Below are 10,225 nucleotides of genomic sequence, written 5' to 3' on the forward strand. Positions count from 1 at the left end.
AGTGTTGTTGTCAGTTTCGGGTTCTTATACAATATATTGTGATTCTTCTCGGATCGTTATTGGGTGTGTTCTGATGTAGGAGGGTTGAGTGATTGCTTATGCTTCGCGCCAGTTCTAGACTCACGAGAAGAACTACCCTGTTCATGATTTGGAGCTAGTTGCCATCGTTCATGCATTGAAGATTTGGAGGCATTATCTCTATGGTGTGTCTTGTGAGGTATTTATAGATCATAGGAGCCTCCATCACTTGTTCAAACAGAAGGATATCAATCATCCTTAAAGGACTATGACATCACCATTTTGTATCATCCCGGGAAGGCCAATGTGGTGGCCGATGCTTTAAGTAGAAAGACAGTGAGTATGGGTAGCCTTGAATTCTTCCCAATGGGGAGAGACCTTTTGCAGTTAATGTTCAGACCTTGCCAACCGGTTCATGAGATTGGATATTTCGGAACCCAGCCGGGTTCTAGCTTGTGTGGTTCCTCGATCGTCCTTATTTGATCGCATCAGAAAGTGCCAGTAAGATGATCCTCATTTGCTTGTCCTCAAGGACAAGGTTCACCATGATGATGCCAGAGATGTGACTATTGGAGATTATGGGGTGTTAGGATACAGGGCCAGATATGTGTGCCCAATGTAGATGGGCTACGAGAGTTGATTCTTGAGGAGTCCCACAGCTCGCGGTATTTCATCCATCCGGGTGCCGCGAAGATGTACCAGGACTTAAGGCAACACTACTGGTGAAGGAGGATGAAGAAGGACATAGTGGAGTTTGTAGCTCAGTGCCTTAACTGTCAGTAGGTAAAATATGAGCATCAGAGACTGGGTAGCTTGCTTCAGAGGTTAGAGATTCCAGAGTGAAAGTGGGAACAGATCACCATGGATGCTATTTGGGTGATTGTAGATCGGTTGACCAAGTCCGTGCACATCATTCCAGTTGGTACCACTTATTCCTCAGAGAGGATGGCTGAGATTTACATCAGAGAGATTGCTCGCCTTCACTATGTGCCAGTTTCCATCATTTCAGATAAAGGCATGCAGTTTACATCGCAGTTTTGAAGAGCTGTAAAGCGAGAGTTGGGCACTCAGGTGGAGATGAGTACAACATTTCACCCTCAGACGGACGGACAATCCGAGCACACTATTCAGATATTGGAGGATATGATATGTGCATGTGTTATTGATTTTAGGGGCTCATGGGACCAGTTTCTACCACTTGCGGAGTTTGCTTACAACAACAACTATTAGTCGAGCATCCAGTTAGCCCCGTATGAGGCTTTGTATGGGAGGTAGTGTAGATCTTCGGTGGGTTGGTTTGAGCTCGGTGAGGCTAGACTGTTGGGTACAGACTTGGTTCAGGATGCATTGGACAAGGTTAAATTGATTCAGGAGCGGCTTCGCACGGCGTAGTTTAGGCAGAAGAGTTATGCCGACAGGAAAGTCCGTGATGTGTCTTACATGGTTGGGGAGAAGGTTCTATTCAAGGTTTCACCCATTAAGGGTGTTATGAAGTTCGGCAAGAAGGGCAAGTTGAGCCCTCGGTTCATAGGGCCTTTTGAGGTACTTCAGATAATTGGAGAGGTGGCTTACAAGCTTGCCTTGCCACCTATCTTGTCGAGTGTGCGTCCAGTATTTCATGTTTCTATGCTATGAAAGTACATCGACAATCCGTCTCATATTTTGGATTTCAGCACGGTTCAGTTGGATGGTGATTTGACTTATGATGTGGAGCTGGTGGCTATTCTGGGCCGACAGGTTCGGAAGTTGAGGTCAAAGGATATAACTTCAGAAAATGTGTATTCGAGAGGTCAGCCGGTTGATGAGGCTACTTGGGAGACCGAGCGGGAGATGCGGAGTAGATATCCACACATATTTGAGACTCCAAGTATGTTTCTAGACCCGTTCGAGGACAAACATTTGTTTAAGAGGGGGAGGATGTAACGACCGATCGGTCGTTTTTAGAGTTGCAGCCTTATTCCCCCATTTTCTGCTCCTTTTGTGCTCTACAACTATTATATGACTTACTGGTTAGTTGGTTCGGGTCCGGAGAGAATTCAGAGTGAGTTGAGATACTTAGTCTTTTAATTGAAAGCTTAAAGTTGGAAAAGTCGATCGGATGTCGACTTATGTGTAAATGACCTAGGATTTGAATTTTGATGTTTCTGTTAGCTCCGTTGGGTAATTCTCGACTTAGGAGTGTATCCGAATTATGATTTGGAGGTCCGTAGTAGAATTAGGGTTGAAATGGCGAAAGTTAGAATTTTAGAAAGTTTGACCGGGAGTGAACTTTTTGATATCAGGGTCGGATTCTGATTCCGAAAGTTGGAGTAGGTTCGTGGTATCATTTGTGACTTGTGTGCAAAATTTGAGGTTTATCGGACGTGGTTTGATAGGTTTCGGTGTCATTGTAGAATTTGGAAATTTCAAAGTTCATTAGGCTTAAATCCGTGTGCAATTCTTGGTTTTGATGTTGTTTGAGGTGACTTGGGGGTTCGACTAAGTTTGTATTGGGTTATAGGACTTGTTGGTGTGTTTGGTTGAGGTCCCGAGAGTCTCGGGTTGATTTCGGGTGGTTAACGGACTTGGAGTTGATTTGAGGAACAACTCAAGTTTTGCTGTTGTTAGTGTAACCGCACCTGCGGAGTGGGCACCGCAGGTGCGAGCTCGCAGAAGCGAGAAGGGGTTCGCAAATGTGGTTAAAGAGGAGGCTCGCAGAAGTCGCAGGTGCGGAATTGATACCTTTAGCCTATATTGATTGTATTGTACTACTACTGGCTAGATTCGGGATATCTGGAGACAGATTTGAGAGGCAAAGGCATTTTGGCGTAGAGTTTTGCCCGGATTGAGGGAAGTAACACTTCCAAACTTGGTTCTAAGGATTCGCAACCCCGAATTATGTGTTATATGGTTGGTATTGAGGTGACACACATGCCAAGTGATGGGTGTGCACCGTGAGAATCATGACCTGGTTGATTCTATGCACTGTATAGTGATTCTACATTGTTGATATCCGTGTTTGCATCATGTGATAAAGTAATTGAGTTGTCAATCATGCTATATATCATGTTTAGGCTTTGTGCTAGTACTGTTGGGACCCATAGTGGTCGTTTCTTGCTGTCACCTTACTGATTTCATTGATATTACGTACTCAGTCATATTCATTCATTTTATTTCATATCTCAATCTCAGTTGTTATTTATTGATACATCATATCATTGTTTCGAGCTAGTTTTTCATGACATTGTGAGCCTATGAGTGAGACTGGAGAGATTGATGACTGAGTGAGGCGCAAAGCCTGATTATGAGTGACAGTTATGGGATCGGGCTGTACGCCGCAACGGTTATACTGATTTTATGATAGCGCTTGGGTTGTAGGAGCCCCTCCGGAATCTGAACACACCCCTAGTGAGCGCGATTGATATTATTGAGAGGTGGATCTTCCCTGTACATGGATCTTGTCCGAAGCATTTGATACCTGGAGATGGATCTTCTCCATTGGCCGGATTGGCCTTCCTCGGTACTGGGTGACTGATGGTTAGCGATGTATATATTCCGGTATGGATATTCCTTGGGCCGTGTGGGCCATATACAGTACTGAGTGGTTGAGCATTTGTGGGTGTGAGCACATGAGGCTGTCAGCAGAGTGCATCACATATGACATGCGCATTGGCATGTAGAAGTAGAAGAGTTATAGTCTTCACATTGTTCAGACATGATCTACTTTACTGTTTTGAACTGTCTATTTAATTTGAAAGTATGCCTACATTTCTGCACATTTATTTCTATTTTCACTGTACCGGTTGAGTTTGTCACTACCTTTCAGTCCAAAGGTTGGACTTGTTACTTACTGAATTGGTTATACTCATGTTACTCCCTGCACCTCGTGTGCAGATCCAGGCATTTCTGATCACGGCAGTTGTTGATTGAGGAGCCAGATCCTGGAGACTATCGAGGTAGCTGCATGGCGTTCGCAGGCCTTGACTCTCCTTCTTTATCTCTATTTGTGTTTTAGTTTTTATTTTCTAGACACTGTAGTGGACTGTATTCTAGTTTAGACGCTCATGTACTCTGTGACACCCCGATTTTGGGATGGATTGTATCGTATTTTGGATATTTCTATTTTCAAAAAGGCTTTCCTTAATTATTAAATTGCTTCAATCTTTATGATTCAAAGATTTTACTGTGTTGAGATGTTGAGTTGTGGCTTGCCTAGTTTCACGATAGGCGCCATCACGACGGTTAGATTTTGGGTCGTGACAAAAATATACAACATAGTAAAAACAACTAATAAGCACTTCATATACATGAGTTTTACCAAAAAGTAAGTCGCAATACCTCGATTTAAAGTTTTTGAAATTGTAAAATAATGATTTTTTGGGAGCCGAAACGAGCAATAGATGAGATTCACTACACGAAAATGCCTTGGATCCGGTGTTAGCTTGCTAAAATACAGAGAGGACACAATTTTTGGGGGGACGGGTGGGCTCCAATGGAGATTTTTGGTAAAAAATGTGTGTGTGGGGGGGGGTCTGTCTGGTCGAGGAAGAAGATTGGACTGATATTTTATATATGTATAGCGCATATATAGGATGCGTTATACCTACCTGTCTTTTCAACTTCTGGTATAGTGCATCATGTATATGCGCTATATATATATATATATTGACTGCCATTTTAAAATTCAAATATAGCACATACAACACATGTGTTATATATAAATTGATCACTAGTTGATTTTTTCACCTATTTTTGTGATTTGAGTCCAAAAAAATAATATTTTGGTTTCCAACTCGAGTTTGTTGTGTGGTGTCCAAAACATCACCTAGGAGCTCAATATATGTCATTTCCCAATCTCCATCTTCTCTTAGCATACTTTATTTAATGTGCAAAGTAAGCTTTGCCCAATTCAAACTTCAAAGGAAGCTTCTTCTTCTTCTTCCTTTTTTTTAAAAATTATTTCTAAAACAATTTTTTTGCAAAAACCAAATTCAAACACAAACATGTTTAAAATCAAATTATTTGTTTCAAGAACATAAACCACCTCGAGCTGAAGTTTTCAAAATTATTGTTTGAATTTCAAATAATACTAATTAAACCATCTTCTCATAAACAAACTGATCTAAACGCAATAGAAAACGTAATCAAAACACGAAAATATGTTCCAAAAATCTTTTCGAACATATTTCCGAGGGAGAAATCAATTTTTGAAAACCCTAAATCAAAAACCAAATACAATTTCAAATGGGAAATCTACACGGTATTGCCGGTCACTAAAATAATAGCCGATAAATATATTTTTTTAAATATTAAATACTAATATATAAAATATACATATTTTATACATAATCAGTATATATTTATATATTTGACTAGCAACTATAATTATTTTCAGTCGACCGGTCAAATGTGTTAAAAACTCATTTCAAATGGCACCTAGAATTGTATAATCACATCCCGCGTATATGTCAACTACAATTATTTTCATAGTTTGTTTTGGAAATTTCCTTTAAGTATTTTAATTTCCTCACTTTTCAGTTTATAATTTTCTTTTTTGATTCCCACGGAAATGTCTCTCCATAAATTGTTAGGCTCAGAGCAGAAACGGTTCCATTCCCTTTTTTAGGGGGATTTCGTGATTTCACCAAATCATTTATGAAGATTTTTTTTTTCGATCCCCAATTGATGAAGTTAACATAATATCAAAATGAAATTATAATAACATGATTGAATTAGACTGAGTTAACCATGGAAAAAGGGAAAAACAAGAAGTAAAATAGTATTTATGCAAGAACTTACTAAAGTTGGGGAAAAAAGGTGAAATATGTACTTGAAAAAGGTCATAAAAATTAATCAAAGTATGTTAGCTGGGGCAATAGGCAAGTTGCTAGCTTATTCATATGGGAAACAAAGTTGTCAACGAGGTGAAAGCCGCAGGAAGGAGGCTTCATTTACTCCAAATATTAACGTGATACTTTAGAAGGTAACTATGCAATTGCAAGCTTACAGTTGCACAAGTGACAGAAGTTCTGCTATTTTGAAGAGATATCTCGCCATTTTTCAATCTTACTCCATTTTGTTTTCAGTTAGCTCAGTCTTATATCATAAGAAGGTCACCAATTCGTAGTAGATATACTGATTTTATATAGATATATCTATATATATATATATATATATATATAGGCGTGCGCACGAATCACTGATATAGCTATCGTTATCGTGAGTATCAGCATGTAGGTTTCAGATCCAAGTGGTAGTATTAGGTTCTTTAACTATTGTTCTTGAGAAATGATCAAATCTAGCCCATTCCTCGAAAGAAATTTTTACGGGATCCCTATCTATTAAAATTTTAACTTCTGATTTTGACGAACGAATATATATATATATATATATATATATATATATATATATATATATATATATATATCAGTGTACTTGTAGAAAGAGAAAAAAATGAATTGATTGACTATTGAGTGCAAGCCCGTAAATAAAACGACCATGAGTAGTTCAGGTGCGTTTAACATCGACTATAACTAAAAGCTCGAAGAAGTTCATCTCAATAAAATGCCAGGTTAATCACATGACTTATCCTATTAGTCGAACATAATTAACGCTGCCAATCATATTAGTCGAATGTATCTAATGCTACCAATCCTATTAGTCGAACGTAACTAATGCTATCAATGATTCTACGTTGCGCCTGCACTAAAACCCGGACATCCATTCCCTTATGTACCAATTGCTAGTGCATTAGGGTTCGGTGCCCCATATATATATATATATATATGGCGGACGCATGTGGTGGCAAGCGGGTTCAACTAAACTCGCTTCATCAAAAAATAATACTGTGTATATGTATAAATTAGGATTAAAGCTGCGTTAATTTTGTATAAATATTTTATTTGAACCCACTTGATAGCTACTATTTTACGACTAAAGTTATGTACTTCTAAGATTGAACCCGCTTGCACAAAATCCTGAAACTGCCACTGTATATATACTATGTATTCCTTCCGTTTCAATTTATGTGAACCCATTTGACTGGACACAAAATTTAAGAAAAGAGAGAAGACTTTTGAACTTGTAGTGTAAAATGAGGCATATATATTTTATGTGACTATAAATCATTGTATAAAGTTAAATTGTTTTCGAATAAATAAAGTGATGATTTTGTTTTGATATGGAATAAAAAGGAAATAAGTTGGTATAAATTGAAGGGGAGAGTATATATGAATGGTTGAGCTTAGAGAAGAGTGGAACCCCATTGCATATCCCGAGACAAAGATATAATATGAGTGGATATCATAAGGTAATGGCAGTGGCAGTTTTCACGATAAACAACAGAAAGTGGTCTACCTAAGAGAGAGAGAAGGAAAGAGTGTGTATGGTGGGGCAAGAGGAAACTAATAAAGTCAGGGGTCGGCTGTAGCCTAACAGCATTTGGCTTTAGAGAAATCAATGAAGAATTGAAATATATCGAAATGAAAAACAAAATAAAGGAAATGATTGGTTCCCTAATTCTCTGCGGTAAAAGAGAAGAGTCTGACTTTTGTATGTAATGAGGATTTTGATTTGTCCTTATGGGTGTCGAAGTTATCAACAAATAACTCGCTCAACTCCTTCAGGTTTGAAATGTTAATTTTATTGGACATATATTTATTGTCAGATGTATTTATTTGAATAACTTATATAGCTCGAATTAACTCATAAAAACTTATTAAAAATTTAAAAAATAACACTTTTTTTGAATTTAGTTAGTTAAGCAGTCATGATAAAGAAAGAAAAAACTTGTGTTAGTCTTATTCAGCAATTGAAGGGGAGCCTTGGCGTAACTGGTAAAGTTACTTCCATATGACCAGGACATCTCGGGTTCGAGCCGTAGAAATAGTCTCTTGTAGAAATGTAGGGTAAGACTGTGTACAATAGACCGATGTGGTTCGACCATTTCTCGGACCCTACGCATAGCGGAAGCTTAGTGCACCAGGCTGTCCCGTTAATCTGATTCGATAATTATACAAATTATACAGAATAAACATTCAAATAAAAGATAATTTTGAATTGAACGGTTTAAATTATGACCTATTGTTTAGTTTAAATTGACCAATTTTAACCCAAAACTTTATTTTTATGACCAAACAAATTTATCACTTCAACGGTCAACGTGATGTTCAACCCATTTATTTGAAGGAAGAATTAACCTAAATAGTAACTGGTTAAATTATTCCGCCCACATCACCTAATATATATATATATATATATATATATATATATATATATATATATATAAAATCGTGTATAATCGATACATAAGTTATCTATGCTCACTAAAAACGTAAACAATCAATCTGACCTAGTACTCGTATAATGATTTCGGATTTCATTTGTCATTGTCCTTATGTGGTGACTTAAAGAATCCGGCGTATGTGATGGAATGGTAAACACTTGTTGCATATTTAACTAAAGATTTCGAATCTGAACCCCAACTATAAAATCACATTTATCAGGGGACCGCTTTCTCCGTTATAGAACTTTTCGATGCAAATTCGAATTTAATTAGCCCAATACTAATTCGCGAAAACAAAATAAATGAACCTGGCCGCAGGAGGACTGATTATTGGGAAGAGGGGCGGACAAGAGGGGTGCATATCTTATCTCTGTAGCCCTTTAAGCCCTCTTTTTTATGCACCAACTTGATCCATTTTTCATTTACCCACTAGTCCCACTATTTTTGTCAACCTCACGTGAACCCATCCTCTTCCTCTTACTTTTGCAACTTCAACCAACTCTCTTCCTTCTCTCTCTTAGATAATTAGCTGTCTACTGTATGTTTATATAAATGAAAAACTGAGACACTTCTAGCCATAACAGAAGAGCCCCATTAGCCTACCACCCTTAGCTTACAGTTTACAGCAAAAGAATCAGCTCTTCTTTCAGATCAAAATCTAATAACACTTAGCCAAAAAAATGCCTCCTAGTTCTCCAGATTCATCTGTTTTACTCCAAAGAGTAAGCTCCAACACTACTCCTGATTTTGCCTGTAAACAATCCCAGCAATTACCAAGGCGTACTATGCCGATACCTTGTACGACACAAGTCCCAGATTCCGTTGTCCGATTCCATACTCATCCAGTGGGTCCCGACCAGTGCTGCTCCGCCTTGATCCAGCGGATTTCCGCCCCCGTCTCCACCGTATGGTCAGTGGTCCGCCGCTTCGACAATCCGCAAGCATACAAGCACTTCGTCAAGAGCTGCCACGTCATCGTAGGGGACGGTGATGTCGGCACTCTCCGCGAGGTTCGCGTGATCTCGGGCCTTCCAGCTGCGTCCAGCACGGAAAGGCTCGAGATCCTCGACGACGAGCGCCATGTCATCAGCTTTAGCGTAGTCGGTGGAGACCACCGACTCGCGAATTACCGTTCCGTCACCACGCTCCACTCGGAACCGTCTGGTGACGGGACGACCATCGTCGTTGAATCGTTCGTTGTTGATATACCACCTGGTAATACTAGAGATGAAACGTGTGTTTTCGTTGATACCATCGTCAAATGCAACCTCACATCGTTATCGCAGATCGCAGTTAACTTGAACAGAAGAAAAGATTCTTGAAATATAGAATATATTTACAAAACTGATCGATAACTGATCGATGATGCTTCTGATGATGATCTTTTAAGCGATGATTTTTTTGGGGGTTGCAATGGTCTGAAAATCGTTGCACCTTTTCAGATCATGTGCGTATTATAATCTCCTGGTTGTCATCACTTGTTGAAGATAAGTTCTTGGTTAAATCTTGTGTTACGGAATTAATTTCATTCTCTTTATATTAAGTACTTGGTTCTTTTTTTTTTGCCTCATTGCTCTATGTTTTAACTTTGTCTGTGTATTTGTGCAAAATAAAAAGGATTCAGAGGGCAAAATTTTCTCAAATACTGGTGTTCATTATTTTATCTTTATGTAGTTTATTCTTTATTGGAAACGTATGGATCTTCTTTCGAGTGTTTATTTGCTGAATTAATTTCGAGTCATATATTCGATGTCAGGGGTACGAAGTATCTCGTATTCATGCAGGATTCGAGAGAAATGAGCGCATTATGCTCTGCAAGTATCAGTGGTTAATTTTACGACTTGAACTCGTGACCTATAGATCATACGGAGACAACTATTGATGCCTTCACAAATAAAAGGATTTTGTTCAATATACAGCCGCCCTTATAATTAGCTAAATTTT

The 10,225-nt window shown here is 38.6% G+C and overlaps 1 protein-coding gene across 1 annotated transcript; it reads left to right on the plus strand.

Annotated features, from left to right (window-relative positions):
• The first annotated feature begins 8,597 nt into the window (after window positions 1–8,597).
• On the plus strand, window positions 8,598–9,924 carry LOC104115195 (abscisic acid receptor PYL4-like). The gene has a single exon (XM_009625779.4). It carries the CDS (start codon window positions 8,962–8,964, stop codon window positions 9,601–9,603), a length of 642 nt encoding a protein of 213 aa, XP_009624074.1. The 5' UTR covers window positions 8,598–8,961; the 3' UTR covers window positions 9,604–9,924.
• Window positions 9,925–10,225: the final 301 nt, after the last annotated feature.

This window comes from Nicotiana tomentosiformis, chromosome 2, assembly GCF_000390325.3.
Source record: "Nicotiana tomentosiformis chromosome 2, ASM39032v3, whole genome shotgun sequence".
NCBI classification, from domain to species: domain Eukaryota; kingdom Viridiplantae; phylum Streptophyta; class Magnoliopsida; order Solanales; family Solanaceae; genus Nicotiana; species Nicotiana tomentosiformis.